Source organism: Saccostrea echinata, unplaced genomic scaffold (assembly GCF_033153115.1).
Source record: "Saccostrea echinata isolate AGI-Se365-2 ecotype Australia unplaced genomic scaffold, CSIRO_AGI_Sech_v1 ptg000012l, whole genome shotgun sequence".
In the NCBI taxonomy this organism is placed as follows: Eukaryota; Metazoa; Mollusca; class Bivalvia; order Ostreida; family Ostreidae; genus Saccostrea; species Saccostrea echinata.
This window is the reverse complement of record NW_026889761.1, coordinates 21,298,069-21,316,527: the sequence shown is the minus strand read 5'-3', so window position 1 is coordinate 21,316,527 and position 18,459 is coordinate 21,298,069. Positions and strand designations below refer to the sequence as shown.

The window sequence follows — 18,459 nt, the reverse complement described above, 5'->3', positions numbered from 1 at the left end:
CGTGGTCCAGTGGTCATCAGAAAAACGCAATAAATTAAACGTCGAGACCCAAACCTTGTCAACAATCACGTTTTAAACTTTTTATCACTCTGTTGGGATGTATGTTATTTTTCAAAGGGGGTTAATTTCTTATAGTTTGCACATGTAGAAAACTGAGGATTCTTTTTTACAAAAAAAATATTTTCTACGACTAGATGGTTATTTTTCAACGTCGAAAAAATGACGCCCGTTCATTTTTCTACGGGGAGGGGGGGGTATTATTCGTCTTTACATCGGCAGCATTGACCTAGTTTTGAAACACCAATTGTAGCATCAGGATATCTAGCATTTAATCAGCAGGTCAAGAAAGCATTCAAATCGCAAGCAAAGAATTTTTAAAATTCGGCAAAATTACTTCCATGCAGTGCAGTGCGTTAAAGCACTACTCGTACTTTTAAAAAAAAAAATACATTTTCTAAAAGTGCGTGTAGCAATCTATTTTCTATCATCATTTTCGGCTTTTTTTCTGGGACACAAATTGTTATTTTCATTTTCTTAGAATATTCTTTTTTTTTTTTAAAGATCAAATCACCTGTTTTAATGTGCATTAAATGACACCTTTATTTTGGAAGAAAAATGCTGTAAAGTATCAGCAAGAACAAAATGTCTTAACCTAAATAAAATTTAATGTACAAGAATACATGTTATTTTAAAAATTTACAAAAGGTTTAGAGGATGCAGGAGTGCCAAAAACAGAACTGATATAAAAATTGGAAGATTGAAATAAGTTGTAGCTACTCTCTATTTTACCACATCTTTCAAGGAGATTAAGGCGTTTAGTATCTATTTCGTATTTTGTTAAACTTGAAATTTTTTTATACTTAATTTCATTTTTCATTCCCATAGAATTGCATTTTGACGCTACTTCGACCGCAGATGACAAAAGACTTTTCAATTTGTATCTTTCAGCAGCGATTATATAATCCAGAAGTCTTTCCCTGGTAAAATTTCCAATCGTTTTGTTAATGGTTTCACTGTTGACCTGTTTGCAATTAGCCACAAGGCGGTTTTCACACATTGCCATCTTGGCATTACTTTGAGCTTCCCAAGCCAGTTCCATTAATTGTAAAATATTTTGTTCTCCTAAGTAAAAAAAATCAGTCTATGTTAATGAAATATGAAAATTTAGATTATTTAGAAAGGTGTCGGCATGCAGTCAAAATTAACAGACTTCATTATAATTTACAACCTATAGTAAATCTTTACCTTTGTCTAAGGTGCATGCTATTTCTTGTTCCATAAAAGCGCATCGAACATCCAGAATTTTTCGTTGTGTATCAGCCGTAACCTTTGTTTCAATATTTGCCTGTTTTAGTGACTCAGTACTGTGTTTCGAGCAAAGTTTTATTATAAAAGGAAGAGCCACAGCCATATGATGTTCTTCCGCGCAAGCAGCATAATCCACTAGCGTTTCTGTTTCAATGTGATGGTCTTCCTCTTCACTTGTACGTTTGCAATTTTCTATGATAAATGATTCGCACTTATCTTTGAGGTCCATGATTTGGTATTCATCTGCCAGATATGCTACTTCCAGTACGTTTTTCTCTTTAATTATTAAAAAACAAAGATTATTTTGATAACTTTCATAGTATTTGCATAAGTAACGTCATCAAAATAAAAAATCAAGAGTCCGAAAGGCTTCAATGCGTCCATTGAATTAAAATTTAATATGATATTAAACATTGTACATAAATTTTAAAATACCACATTTATTTTTTGTGGGGCCTGATGTCATGGTCCAAATTAAACAGGGTGAGAATTAACCACACACATTCGAAAGTAAATGAACATAGAGTCTAATAAGGTTTTTACAAAATTATACACCTCCTTTTAATCAGTTTAAGAAGCTGGCAGAATTTACTTTAAATATTTCTCAAAGTATCAGTGCTTCGTAACTAAATAAACAACAGATATGATTGATTCAACTTTATTTTTAAGTTAATGATTTTCAGTGTGAGCATCGGCAAAGGATTCTGCAGATGCATCGACTGACACCTTTAGTTTTTTTTCTTACGGAAAACCCATCGTAAGCAATAAATATAATTTATTTCTAACCTATTAAGATCTTAGTTTTTTAAGCAGTCTGTTACGAAAGCCGGATAGGCTCATTTTTGACAAGATAAAAAAATAATTAACTCGTTATAACGAGTTAGTTATCTCGTTATAACGAGTTAGTATCTCGTTATAACGAGATAATTATCGCGTTATAACGAGTTAGTATCTCGTTATAACGAGTTAGTTATCTCGTTATAACGAGTTAGTTATCTCGTTATAACGAGTTAGTATCTCGTTATAACGAGATAATTATCTCGTTATAACGAGTTAGTATCTCGTTATAACGAGTTAGTTATCTCGTTATAACGAGTAAGTTATCTCGTTATAACGAGTTAGTATCTCGTTATAACGAGATAATTATCGCGTTATAACGAGTTAGTATCTCGTTATAACGAGTTAGTTATCTCGTTATAACGAGATAATTATCTCGTTATAACGAGATAATTACCTCGTTATAACGAGTTACTTATGTCGTTATAACGAGACAGTTTTCTTGTTATTATGATACTTAATAGCAATATAGGAATAAAAATGGCTGCATTTTTAAATGCCATTGAGTTTTTAGCAAGTAATTATCAGTCAAATTTAACTTGAACAATTGATAAATGGTTGAAAATTTAATTTGCTCTGGGGTTTACTTATGATTAAATCTTGAACTATCTCGCTGTCAATAATCATAGCAACTCTAAGGCGAACACATTTACACATTTTCGTGAACTCCTCCTCAAATTGTTGCATTAGGACGCGATATTTTTCTTAACATAATATTGCCAAACATACTTGCTTCAAACTTTAGCAATTTATTTATGACAACTATTTCTGATGAATGACACTATTTCGATATGTTTTGGACGACTTATACACATTCATATATCAATTTCTATACCGCTAAAATTAAATATCAGAGACAATATAAGTGCAACATATCGTTTATGCAACATATAATATATAGATTACAGTGTACACTTCTGAGATTCAGAAATGTTTTGAAGACGGGGGATGGTGAGACATCAGCAGTTAGATCATAGGCGTAGTAATAGAGGGGCTAATGTCCACACCACCACTTTTGAAAAGGGGGCGGTCAAGAGTATCTTTGTGCCCCTTCCTCCATATTTTTTTTTACCTGAGTAAATATCTCCCGAAAATAATGGCGAATACTCGTAGTTGGAATATCAAATCTATTTTTTTTCTTTTTACTTGTCAAATATTTTACTTGGTTTACCCCCCCCCCCCCTTTGAACTTTGTGACTAAGCTTATGCATATTGTCCACGATGATGAAGAATGATGAAGCAAAAATGATATTACGTCCTTCTAAGTAATAAAGACGTTAGATTTGATCTGCTAGTATTGACATTTTATCTAATATTCTGTCATGATTCACTGTTTATATTTTTTGCGGGGGGGGGGGGGGTCCAAGTTGTGGAGATTCACGGAGACCTATTTGAGATTCACGTCTGTTTAGCGGATCCTATATGTTTCACACATAGTGTCAGAACGTCAAACCAGAGTTTACAAAACAAAAAAAAAAGTTTACAGAGTTTACAAAGCCAGTCACTTTTATAATCTTTTTACTTAGGATTGATCAACGAATAGACCTAATACTACTTATGTACATTTATATTATTAATACAACATTGAAGCAATGTCGTTGATTATTTTCCTCATCACAATATTTATTATGTATACCTTACAAGCATATAATTTTTATTTCAAAAAGAGATTGATGATTTTGGGGGGGGGGGGGGGGTAATAAATAGAGGATATTCAATGTATTATAGTTGATATGGAATTTATTTCACGAGTGGGACAGGAGTTTTTTTAATATTTTCATGAGTGCGAAGCACGAGTGAAAATATCAAAAATCCTGTCTCAACATACAATACACATTTCTTGGCAAAATTTATGCTTGAAATACACCTTAAGTAATGCTTATCATATTGTAAACTTTAGATATTAAACTTTCATTCTATACCCAAAAAGGATCACATGTCAACTGTTTTTACTAATGCTGACCTTCATCTTTTATTGTGGCTTCCGTAGAATAAAGAGCTCCAAAAGTTTTTTTTTTAATTCTACCACATTGATAATAACGCAAAAATTACATATTGTAATTTAAGATTCCATGCCAAATTGGTAAATTAAAATGTTTCTTTCTTTTAATAAACAGAAGAAATATATAAATTATTAAGTGATAAGTACAGTATTAGTTCTTGATATTCATCATATTTATTATTGAGGGGAAGGAGGGATTGATGATAAAAACAACGTGAATTTGGTTTTTTGTCAGACATTGAATTTTGATCTTGCCCCTTTAAGACGATAAAATTGAACTGGATTATCAAAATCTGATCGTTAAAGCCTAACAAATGGTTTCATATCCACATGATTTATTCGGAATATTTAAAATAATGGGATTGTTTCTATGCATTTTTTATTGCGACAAATATTACGCAATCATTATTATAATTTTAACAAATTCAAGAAAGCTTGAACAGGGCAGTTAAATCAGCCAGAGTATATCATTTTTTTCTGATCTCCTTGTACAAGTTGACAAAATTTTGATGTTATATACATTCCATTTGAAGATGACACTAATTCTATTTTGCAATTTTAAGGTATAATACAACAACAAGGCGGTCACAAGTTTCCGTATGTTTGTCTTCGGTCTTTCCAATAAACAATACTAATCAAAAGCATAACACAAAAAAACTAGTATGCTGTTCCATAAAATCTTTATCACGCACACTTCAAACAAATTTGATCGACTTGCTTCTGTATATTTCCTATAAATAATGGTCTATTCTTTACTTAGATATATCAATTCTAGATGATTTTTTATCTCGTTATAACGAGATGATTATCTCGTTATAACGAGATAACTAACTCGTTATAACGAGATACTAACTCGTTATAACGAGATACTAACTCGTTATAACGAGATACTAACTCGTTATAACGAGATAATTAACTCGTTATAACGAGATAACTAACTCGTTATAACGAGATAACTAACTCGTTATAACGAGATAATTTTCTCGTTATAACGAGATAACTAACTCGTTATAACGAGATAATTAACTCGTTATAACGAGATAACTAACTCGTTATAACGAGATATTAACTTGTTATAACGAGATACTAACTCGTTATAACGAGATACTAACTCGTTATTACGAGATAATTATCTCGTTATAACGAGTTAAATATTTTTTTTGTCTTGTCAAAAATGAGCCTATTCGGCTTTTGTAGTCTGTAACTTCGAACATGACAAAAGCGTTAAAGTAACGGTAGAGTTTTTCATAGTTCAAGATGAAGATCGTTTAACGATAAGTATAATGTCTAAATCGAAAATACTATTTTAAAATATCAAATTCCAATTTTTATGAATAATCAAAAACTATAAACAAGATATTCATGGGACACAATGTTCACTGAGTCACCTTTGCCTTAAAGCTTGCTTCTAATGCAGAGGATTTTTAAAACGCAGACCCCCTCCCTATATTCTTATGAAAAAAAAATATTTACCCTATATTGCGACCTTTCCCTACACTCTTAGGCCATGATTTGAGCAGACCTGAAGCTACATTATGTCAAGCAGTTTTCAATAAAGTTTCAACTTCCCTAGCCCAGTGGTTCTTGATAATTAAATTTTTAAATGACCCAACACTATTTTTTTGTTTGTTTTTTTTTCCTTGATTATTTCACCTTTAATTTGAAGGAGGAATGACCCTTCGTTTGAAGAAAATAAACCCTTCTATACCTAAAGGTGCTTTGTTGCTGGTTGAAATTATTTTACTGTTTCAGAAAAAGTTGAAAATATAGAAAGTAAGATGTAAATCAAAACATAGAATGCAGACAGATGTTGAGCAGAAAAGCTCAATTGATGAAAGAATAAAATATCTTCCTTTGTTTCAATATACATGAACAACTTGGTAACAGTTTCAGTAGTTGCAGAAGAAAAGTAAATAATCCGCTTTTGGATTGGGGAGGGTGTAATGACTAAAATCCTTCTTAATGAGATATTTACACCTACCTAGCTCCTTAACTACATGTATTTGCAATTCCCCATTTCCTCCTACAATGTGTCAATATATTTTTTGATTCGCCACGATTTCTCCTCCAATTATCCCCTTATACTATAACTCTTCTGTTTTTCTCAAATTTCTTAACGTACGTCGCAGATTCTGCATTTTCATTGTACGCAAAAGCAAACTAGATTAACTATCCATCCTTTAATTGACTCTTTCGATGCTTCTATGTGATCATTTTGTTGGTAGGTTACAAACAATATATTGGAGTCATTGGACCTGTGAATATATTTAGTTTTATTGATATGATTCTTCAATGCACGACAAGGTAAAAGTTTTCTTCTGAATCTGTGGCGCATGAATCAAACGTAGGAATATAATTAGGCTCCCTAGGTCGAATAACTGTTGGCTTTTTGCCAGAAATTCCATAATTGGTATCATTTTTATCCCTTTCCTCTCAATCTTAAAGTGAAAATCATCTAAAGGGAGAATACGAATCTCGCTCAGTCTAGAACCTGAAAGCAATGGCTACCAGAGAAATAGATTACAGAGTAAATATTTTTAGATCTGCTGACTTTAGTGAAATGGTTGTTTTGTAAGCGTTAACAGAACCAGCGGTAGGTTCCAATAAGGTGTTTATCTGACGTATACGTGATTATTATTAAATAAACCTTTTAACAATGATGAAAGTTCCGAAATTGTACTAATACTGTTCCATTCTGATGAACAACTGGTATTGCTGACATATTAAGTCATTGTCTGTGGATTACACTTCTGCTTACTTTGGTATAGATGTTGGGGGGGGGGGGGGGGGGAGGGGGGTTGACACCATGTCTATTTTATACCAGCTGTTAAATATTCTAAGTCTTGCATCATAAACTATTTGTGTCGATGTTTTTCTGGCATTTGCTGTAATGTCTGCAATTTCTTTTGAAAATGTGTTTAACTTCTTTCGCAATTAGACAGTTTCCATGCTACAAGATAGAGCGCTTCTAGGTTTTGTGAAAAGGGAATTTTAGCAATTTTTCTCTGTTGCCCTGCTCATAAAATCGAAAAGAAAACTTTCTTTTGATTGAAGACTGAATTTTCGATTATTCTTGCTGTCAAATCAGTCATATATCTGAAACAGTTGATAAGATAGCACCTTCCATGTTATCGTTCACACATTCGATCAGCCTCATCTAAACATAAATAATCAAAGATCACTAAGCTCACCCTGAGTAATTTTATCTAGGAGTAAGGTAAGGTATCATACCAAATGAATGTTCTGGTAACGTGCACCAGAAGATGAATCATCCACGTCTCGTCCAGGTAGGTTACTTGTGAATCAACTTGCCCCCAAAACTTTAACCTGGTCACTCATTTAGAAAATCTGGGTCAAATTCAACAACTGAAGTAAGGCTGGTAGTGTACATCCCTTGATGCATCATTCATGCACCTTTGGTGCAGGTAGGGCTTATAATCTGCAGAAAATCTAGGTCATCCAGCACCTTAATTTCTGGACTTAATTGCTCTTAAAACTTAACCATGACGCCAAGCCTAATATAGACGGTATAGCTAGCATAAGCACATCTTGAATTAATCGAGGTGAGCAAAAAAAGCTACCATAGAACCATGAAATGGCCCAGAATAAAGCTCTTCTGAACTGTCAATACGGGAAAAGTCATTGTCTAAATCCTTATTAAATGAATTAAAGATTCACTCGTCTTTTTCCAAAAACCATCTTTCTGACATACCCTTCCTCAATATTATCATCTCATTTTGGTGGATTACAAAAGGCGTCAACTTCCCCTTTCTTCACCAAAAAGGTTTTATCACCTCAGCTATGCACTGACATAATTTTCAGGTGACCAAATATAGCCTCTTTTTCAACTGTCTTAATTATGTCAATAAGTATACCTTCCTTAGGCATTTTAACGAGAGCCTTTCTCTTGTCACCCTTGTCCTTTCCAATAAATAAAAGTTCGGGTGTTTTTTTTTTCATTTTCCATGCATGCATCTTTAGCTTTAAAATCAATGTTAAGAAAGATAAGAATTCCATTGTGTTGGCTCAGAAGAATCTGATACACCAAACACCAAAAGGCACCTCTACTGGTGCTTCTGAACTGGTATAAAACACGCAATAGATGTATTTAAATATAGATCCTCAAAGTCATTGTTAGGTGCATTAATAGACAAAAATCTGCAAATATTGGCTCAAAGGACGTCATTCATTGATTGCAGGACTTCAGTTTGACAAATTTTGGTTCTTTGGCCTCTGTTCTAATGCCGTAGATTAAGATGAGGCGTTCTTCCTTCCTACGGTCAGTTTTGTCTCTCCTGCTTCTACCATATGTTGATTATTAAAATTCATATCAACATCTATTTATAAGTTACATTTGATCTTGAATGATTGTTCCTTATTCCCCGACAACTGCCTACTTTTGTTAGGATGGCTATCAATATCGCTCAACTCGCGGACTGCCACCTCCACAGACACGTGTTTGTGTCCTACATTCCCATGCCTTCTCCACAGATGGATTAAGATTCCTTACTGTTTAATATTACTGTACTTTACACACTCTTTCTCATTATATATATATTTTTTTAAATTTTAATGTCATTCTTTTGAACAACACTTACATATGTTACAGGCCTCATACAGTGGCGATGTTTGTAGCAAAATGCATGATCTGGTGCTTTCAACTCACCAGAACATTTAGTACAATCCTTAAAATTATTTTTTCTATATTCAAAATGCGATAAACAGGGCTACACATCATTTAAAATTTTATTTGCAAAGGAAATCTTTATACACATTATGGCGCCAAGAAAACAACATCAGATTTATAATCATTAGGGATAACTGGAGATGATACTTTAGTGACTAAATAAAGTGCACCGCTAGACACATTGCACGCCTGTCAGAAATTGTTTAATCATCACAAACAGATGAGTTTCTATGAAAGAAATCATGTCAACCTTAGTACAAAGATTGTTCCATTAATAATGCTTGATGTGCATCTATTATGTTGTTGTTATTAGAACAAACAGTACATTACATGTTAGATATATTTCTCAATTGGTTAATTAAGATTTATACAAATGCCCGATCTGCAACTTTGTTTATTGTATAATTTATGAATATAAATGATGCCATAGTCTTATAAAACTTCAAAATATTTATAGTTTTAAAAATTATTCAAAATCATATGGCAGTTTTCAATATCATTAATATTCCCAACAACCATATTGAATCTGAATTACCATACCTATACTGGATTCCTAAACTACATAAAAATCCTTACAAAGATACAAGCGGGTTCCAGTTAATGTTCTACGAACCCTCTTTCTTTTCTCATCACAAAAATATTAACAGCAGTGAATGAGAAACTTCAGAAGTACTGTACATTAGCCAAAAAAAATCTTCTTACACAAAACTCTTAATCAATATTTACCTTTACTGATGCAGTCTGGCTCTTATCAAAATGCCCTTTACATTTTTCTCAAATGGAACAAATGTTATTTTTAGAAACAAAAGAAATATATAGCTGTACAGTATATCAATCATAAATATGTGTATTTTTTAACAAGGAAATTGCAATATTCTCGCCTCAGTAGGGATTATCTCCACTAAACATTTTTTGTTTGATTTGTTTTAACATATCACCTTAATTAAAGGTTATAGTAAACTTAATGTAGGATGTCACACACTTTCTACCAAAGATGCGTTATTTCACTAGGTTTGATGATTCTAGGCCTAAACGTTTCCCAGTTCAGAGGCAGACAGGGTTTTGCCATATTTGGACATATCATCGTAAAGGTTATTGTGATATACTTTTAATATGCAACACATCTTCTACCCAAGATGTATCAGCTGACAAAGGTTGATTATACTGGGCATCATAGAATTCAATTTATCCCATAATACATCCCCTTTCATTTTTTGTTTGTTATTTAACGTCCCTCTCAAGAATTTTTCACTCATATGGAGACGCCACCACTTGCCGGTGGAGATCGAGCTGCAAATTTTGACCTATAATAGGCACTTAGGGCCATCGAGCAGTGAGGGGTCTTTTTCGTTCCAGCACCTACTGCGACACGGGACCTCGTTTTATACGGTCTCATCCAAAGGACCGGTCTCCACGTCCCACGTAAGGATCAGCTCCTTACTCCGCGACTCTAGAGCAAACGCTCTAACCACTGCATCACGCGGGCGACCACCCCCTCTTTATAACGCGTATAAAAATATATCGATGTTTTTTATGGGAAAGTATTTAACAGCTTTTTCACAATTAACATAACATTTTCATTGATTTGATTTATTCAAATAAGTTTTAAAGCTTCATAGAAATAAAAGTTGCCTTTTAATTGCTCGAAAAATTATATTGTATTGTTTTTCTCCTTACCGCAGAAAAATTTGACATCTTGAAATATGTCTGCCAGATTTATGAAGGAGTAATATATATAATCTCAATATATCACCAACTTAATCTTACCCTTAGGCCTGAACTCTAGATCTAGGGGAGAATGTTACAATTTTTTGTTAAAAATGAAATTTACTTATTATAATCTTTAATAGGGATTATCTAACTAATTTATTTGACAACACCTTTTACTTCAAGGAGGGAACATCTAAATGGTTCCTCGACATTAAGCTGGAGGTGTGAATATACTATGGGAATTCAGGGGCATGTCCGCTAATAGTTTTAAGATAATTGTTGCAACCAAAAGTTCCTGACGAATCTGAAGCTCTACTTGGGTGTACATATGATAAAGAAAGATATGTTTTAGTGTGGTCAACTTGTGTAAAAAGTCTAATCAGACTAAAACTGTAGGACCAGTAGCATTTAAAAAGAATTCAGAGAAATTTATACTTTTAGTAACCATGGCAATACTTTTCATCATAATAAATAGAACAGTAAATAATTAGTGTATTCTAATGGAGTACTATGTATTATTGAAACTTGACCAAAACTGTAGGGGGAGTAGCGTTTTGAAAGAATTTCAACTAAATTTCTATATTTAGAAATCATGACAACACCATTGGTGGAAATTAAAAACCGACATAAAGAATTATTTATCTTAATGTATTCTACGTATGAACCAAGTCTTATTGAAACTGGACCAAAACTGTAGGAGGAGTAGCGTTTTGAAAAAATTTTTACAGACAGACGAACAGACAGATATACAGACGGACGACGGACACCTTACCAGTGCATAAGCTTTTCTGATATATTCAGAGCTAGCTAAGAATATGCATTCTTAGAGCTAAAATGGGTGTTATTTCTAGAACTATCATAAATAAATTTTATGTTTTTTTTTAAATGTTACATACATTTATATGTTTATTCATGAAATTTTCCGTGATTAAAACAAATTTTATTATTTTCTATCAAGGGGAAAGGTGTACATTATATGCTAGTTGAAACTATTGAGATAAAATATTAGAAACCCTTTCAGATAAAAGCATAAAGTTTATAAAATGTTTGCTTAATTTACTTTCATCTCCCAACTCCATTAATATAAATATACACGTGAGCATGGTAAGTACATGAGTTCTTATGGATACTTACCAAGCCTGGTAATTATAAATAATTAATATTTATGATAAAGAGAGTTCCGTTGAGGACAAATAGACAATAAATTTTTACAAAGTATAGGTAGCTCGGTGCAACAGACAATAAAGACATAATCGAACAAACCCAAATAACACTTACCGGTTATTGGAGCCACCAGTTCGGGGTTATAAAATGTGTACAAAAAATTCACAAAATCTATATATTTCTTTCCTGGCAGAGATATCCTATCTTTGTGTTTTTCGCTGAAGTCAGATTCAAACATGGCCTTGAACACGGGTGACTTCTCCATCAACATCTGCTTATTGAGGTGAATATCCATTCCCTCAACCTCCAATATAACATCAGTGGGAAGGAAGGCTGACTTAGGTTTTTCACCTGGGGATTCATCTTCTTCTTCGATAACGGATTCCTCCGATTTGGAATAAGAATCAGAATTCTCCTCGCAGAGTTTAGGTACCTTACTTTCAGTAGCCATCTTGATATTCTTCCTCGGCTGATTTCTTCTAGTAAACTGTGAAATAGAATATAATGGTAAAAAGATTTATAAGCAAATAAACCCTGTGGAAAATGTCAATAGAAATAATTAAATTGGCTCTGTTCATGATTTATTTTACTCTTGTACAGTTTTATGATGTTGAAAGTATAACTGTGTACACTAGTAATTCAGATCATTGTAGCATTTTACTTAATTCTAAAACTAAATCGAGACACAGATTGCTAAGTCCACATTAATACATTTAGTAATTCATAATAGTTTGACATTTGACATGATCCCTAAACCTTAACCATGCATATCTTTTAAAGAACTATATATGTGAATATTTGCCCCAATTAAAAACAAAATCAAAGGGGGCCTTGCTCCCATAGTGTAAAAAAAACCATACGTCAACTACTGAAACAAAGTATGTCATGATCTCAAAAACGTGATATAAATGTTAATTATCTAAAGCCTCGACCGTCTCCAAATTTAAAAAAAACTGATTATGTCTTAGAAGAGTCATTACCTAAAGGATCTGAGGCAGTAAGTTGGTAAAATTTGGAGAAAATTTCTCCATCAAAAATCTTCTGGGAAAGGGGGGGGGGGGCAAATATTGGTCATTACAGAATATAGTCCTTTATTTATGCATTTCTAAATTTGAATAATAATTTGTCTTTCTTTAAAATCAGCTTTGGTTAAGCCTGTCGTTGTGTTTAAACAAGTTCTTACGTTGAAAATGATATTAGAGAAAAAGCCATACGCTTGCAAAAAATTGTGGTATTTCATTTTGTAAATTACAAAAGAATTGTAACAAAGTTGACAATGTTTTTTTCTGGGTTTATCCATTTAATCAAAATAAATCCAAGCAGAAAACAGTAATTTTTAATTTACACAATCAAATTTAAACCACACAAAATAGTATTTTTCCCCCAATCTCTGATAAGAGAGATAACTTTCAAAGGAAATTATTCCAAGTAATCTAATGAACCAGAGTTTGCTAATGAGGACCATTATGTAGTCAAACCAATCAAAACTGAACAATGTTACAAGTATTGATTTCTTTTTTTCTATTGCCAATATTTTTATTCATTACTTATAATAGTTACCTAAAACATTTCTACACTTTTTTAACTGTTAAAATTGAGCTATTTCTATCTCTTAACATACAATTCTCTAAATTGATACAGGAATTTTCGATGCAGAATTTTTATAATCAATTAATAAATATTTTTCCTCTAAAAAGATATTTTGAAGAAAGATAACTCCTGTAAATGGAATGATAACTCTGTAGATGGACGCATTTTATTTTAGAAGCACAGAAAACAATGTGATATTCTGATTTAAAAAGCAACGCATCATTATGTTTTCTAATATGAATTAAATAGGTATAACAGTAAATATTATTTTTTATATATAACTCATATTTTTAATTTTATCCTGAAATAAAAAAAAAAACGTTGATTTTTCTATTCACCATATTAAATTTTCTTCATTTCATGATTAGATATAATATTTATTTCTGAAAAAGTAAGCAACGCATCATACTTCGAACTATTTTCCATTTGAATCTAATGCTATCGTTGTTGATGAAAATCAATGTTGGGAATTTTTTTAAAAAAAAATGGTGAAATTTAGAGCAAAGGGATACTTCACCTTTAGGGGGGATTCTTCTCTGGTTTTTGACTAAATGAAATGTTCAGAGTATACACTGTATTTACATATTGTCTTTTATATTTAGATGTTAAGGTTGTATAGGATACCTCCATGTTATGATGTACTTCCGTTTGAAGTAGTGTTATTTAAGACGGCAGGGGATGCTCACTCCTCCATGGCACCTGATCCCACCTCTGATGTTTTGGAGGTCCGTGTTTGCTCTGCACCTATTTTGTAATGTTTAATGGACTTTTGAGCTTGAATACTGTTCATTATCTCCATATATTTCATTCAGTCCTTGGAAAAAAAAGAATGATAGCTCTTCCATTCGAATCTTTTTATTCAAAAAATTTTTAATGCATCTGATATTTTCCATTCAAGTATATCTCCTCAATTTGTATATTTCACTTTGTTAACATATCTAGAGTCATTCTAACAGTATGGCATTTTATCCGTCTGTTTTCAAGAAATGTAGTTTTCCCAGTTTTTATGCTTATGTTTTGTTGAAAATTAGAAAATTACTAAACATTTCTTGTCATTTTTGTTTTATATCAACTTTATATAAATTAACTCTTGCCTATGGCATTAAGGTTTTGAAAAAAAAAAATTTTTAAAAATCATCATTTTTTTATTTCTCATTTAAATAATAAAACAAATATTATAATTACAATTGAACACACTGAAAGGTGGGGGTATTTCAAATCCTTCTAATTTAGATTTATAAATATGCAGGAGTAGTTTCGTCCCATACCTCCTTTAGGTTTTTAAAGATCGTATTTTTCTTTCCTTTTCATAATTGTACAACTTTAAAAAGAAATGGTAAATTGAGTTTGAATTCTAGCAGGGACTTTGTTTTTGATGGAACGGTGACGTATGAAAGTATTTTCTTTTCTGCTTCTCAAAATTACTACAGAATAATGAATTCAGTTGGCATGTTTTAAGTATCAAAAGCTTATGGAATCTCTAAACACTATTGTTTTTTTTTTTTTTGGGGGGGGGGGGGGAGCTTTGAGAAAATTGTATCATTTTAATGTGTTTATATTGATTTTATCTAGTTCGTTTTCAAGATAGGGTACCTGCCATATTTTCGCTAAGACAATTTTGTTTTAAAGAATGAAGTATTAGTAATCAGAAATTACTGTTATTTGCTTATATTGTTAAATACACGCAAATAAAGTTTTCAATTAATATATCTTTATCTTATATAATTTTAGGAATACTTTCATCTTGTTCAAATAGTTATTTACTGTAGATATAAGTTTATTTCCCGTATCAAAGTGCAGATTTCTCTTAACTCCATAAAACTATTATGTAATTAGCACTCTTTAGTGAGAGATGCTTAGAGTTTCCTTAAGGAGAGATTCTTCTCATATCTATTGTATTTAAAAATTAATGGAATTTTCAAAGATTCAAGAAAACAATATCACTAAGTGATGCTATAAATAAGTTTAAATTTGACCGTTTCATTTTAGGAACAAGGTCATTATCTTTCCATGACATTAAGAATAAAAAAATTACTATTGCCAGTCATGCAATGCCTACTTCTGTATCAAAAGATTATTCTTTATCTTTTAACATAAAGAGTTATTACGTAAGGTCTATCTGATGATACTCCCAAATTGAGATAAACAAATTAACTGAGATAGATACTGATGAATGTACATTTCCTCTATTTCATAACTTTTAAGGAATATTAGCTATTTTACATGGTTCGTATTTCCATTTTTTCTTATTTTAACATATGATGAAGTAGGCATACGAAGATTCAAAATGATTCAAGAAACAAAAAGTTTTGCTGAGAGACAAAAAATACATTTTACTGATTTTTTTTCCGAAATCTTTTCTTAAATTGGAAGCTTTCAAAAAAAATAACAAAATTGTAGTTTGCTTGGAAAGTCATATTTCTTTGATATATTTTAAAACTTTGGTTCGTAATTCTTAATTTCGGTTTCCTCAAAAATATCTTTAAGTCTTTTATTGTTTAAATTATTAAATATATCCATTGTTCACTAGTAATTCTGAGAAAAATTTAAAACTTTGGTTCGTAATTCTTAATTTCGGTTTCCTCAAAAAATATCGTTAAGTCTTTTATTGTTTAAATTATAAAATATATTGTTCACTAGTAATTCTGAGAAAAATTAAAGAAGATATTTTCATACACTTTCCGATAAAAAAAAATATAGTCCCTGTTAGATTTTAGACCCATTTTAACATTACAGTTTTAAGGTGTACAATTATGAGAAGGCAAGACAAAGATGATCTTTTAAATTCCTTACATCTAAATATATGACAGGTAAGCAAATATACTTTGAGTATTTAATTTAGTCGGAAACCAGACAAGAATGCCTCCTTTAAGAAAATTTTAAAGTAATATAAAAGGTAAAGATAACGAACAGTGTGTAACTGAATTGAAAATTATGGACTTCTTTTCACATGTCAAATAAATATGATTTTCTAAACAAACGACAATCCTGTGAGTGTTTGAAGGCTTCCAACTTAAGAACAGATTTGAGCAAAAAAACAGTAGAAAATATTTTCCTCTCTTTTATACAATTAAAAGTTTTTGTTTCATTTTGTATCTTTACATGCCTACTTCACCATGCATAAGTAAAAATAAATTATATATTACGTGAAATCAAATCAAAATAACTTACTGAAGAGATGAATTTAATTTTTGAGAATGCATGAGGACATGAACTACGACGCTTCACGCCGGCATATTTCATGAAGCGCGTTAGCACAATGGAAATATTTGAACTTTTTCTCATTTGCAAAGAATCTTAAGGAAACATATTTGGAAATGTAAATATAGTTCCATCAAATTTAAGGGAAATTGAAGAAATTTGGTAAAACATTATCTGTTTAGTGAAAAGATTTATTTCCATTTGGTAGTATTATCTGAGAGACCCTCTGTGGTATTATATTTTTTGTCTCTTAATCTTTTAAAATAGAAGTAGGAATCACATGACTGGCAGCAGTAATTTTTTTTATTCTTAATGTCATGGAAAGATAATGACCTTCACCTGAACTTGCTTTAAAAAGAAACTCGCAAATTAAACCTTCTTGACATCATCACTTAGTGATATTGTCTTCTTGAATCTTTTGAAATGTAATTAATTTTTAAATACAATAAATATGAGAAATATCCAACCTTAAATTGAAATCATCATTAAAGAGTGAAAGTCGACCCACGTATAATGGAACTGTATGTCGAGTTATAAGCCACAGCAAGTGTTTTTTTTTCCCCTCTCACATAGAAGGATTTGAATAAATTCTGCTTCATAGGAATATAAAAACAGGTCGGCTAATAAAGGAGCACAATTAGTGTCCATCGGTATTCCAACAGTTTGTTTGAAGACCTGGACTCCGAAGACTACATAAATGTTGTCAATGAGGAACTCTCCACTCTTTTAATATCAACATCAGAGCACTGTTTGTAGAATCAGTGTGATTTTTGAGAAAGTAATTTTGTTGATGACGTATTAGTATATACGAAAATTTCAGAGTTCCATTTTTATTGAAGAAGTTGTCTATGACATCAAAAAGCCTAATTTTTAAATTATCGTGAAGAGTGGTTGTATAAAGTGTAGAAAAGTCCTACATTTTGATATTCTTGATTTTTGAAAAACTTAATGATTTTAAATTTTTTTAAAAGCTCTTTTGAGTGTTAGTGAATCCGGATCTGATTTACACGATATCTAGAATATGCTGTAGCATAGTACGTCTGAAGTTTCTCCTCTACAGCTGTTGGTATTTTGTAAGGAGTAAAGAAATGTATTAAAGCACAAATAGCCAAAAACTAGAAAATGTTAACCATATTACCACATAAAAATTGTACTTCGGGGTTATTGCTCTTAGTGGAGAACATACATATTTCACTGGTAAATTTATTAGCACAAATTATTAATGGTCTTTCGATATATAAATATAAATATATTCATACTTACAGTGTTCCCAAAGGTTTACATTTTTTAAAGATTTTCTATTTAACTTCAGGTTTGATACCATTTGATGTTCTAGAAATTTCCATAAAGATTAAGACCGGGGACTGAGGAAAACGATTATCACATTTTATTTTTAATTAGTAATCATGCACAACTTAGCTTTTTCTGTGGCACTTAAATCAATATTTGATTAAATGTTTCATTAATGACGTTTAATCAAAAAATTAAGCGATTGCTCGAGCTGTCAGTTTCATTAGAAATCGTAAGTAACATAGATCTGCCAAACGTTACCATCACCGTACTCTTTTTTATATATCACGGCTTTTTGTTCGAAAACGAAAGTAGATCTAGTTACGATAATTAATATGCGAGTAAAATTTAAATATAGTTTACAGACATCATCTCAAAACTAGTGCAGCATCAGAGAAATAAGTATGAATTCTAATACAGGCAATTCATCGGAGTTCATTTTGCAAAATTTATTAGTTCATAAGTATAGATGTTAAATTTCATCTATCACAAAATAATTTTTGCTGAATCACAGGGGCTTGCTCCCGGCGTGTTATAATTATTTATTTTAAAAAATCATATACGGTAATACTAAAACAACACCGTATATGATTTTTTTTAATAAATAATTAAGCCGGGAGCAAGCCCCTGTGGCTGCATTAAGTGACCTCTGTATCTATTCAAGTAGTTC

General features: G+C 31.5%; 1 protein-coding gene across 1 annotated transcript in view; it reads right to left on the bottom strand.

Annotated features, from left to right (window-relative positions):
• Positions 1 to 688: 688 nt before the first annotated feature.
• LOC133185122 (uncharacterized) overlaps positions 689 to 18,459 on the bottom strand; it is a 33,977-nt gene continuing 16,206 nt past the window's right edge. Inside the window, exons 2-3 of the mRNA XM_061320181.1 lie at positions 1,246 to 1,584; positions 689 to 1,122 (exon numbers count right to left, since the gene is read on the bottom strand). Coding sequence (XP_061176165.1) covers positions 689 to 1,122; positions 1,246 to 1,584 — 773 coding nt within the window. The remainder of the gene's footprint in view (positions 1,123 to 1,245; positions 1,585 to 18,459) is intronic.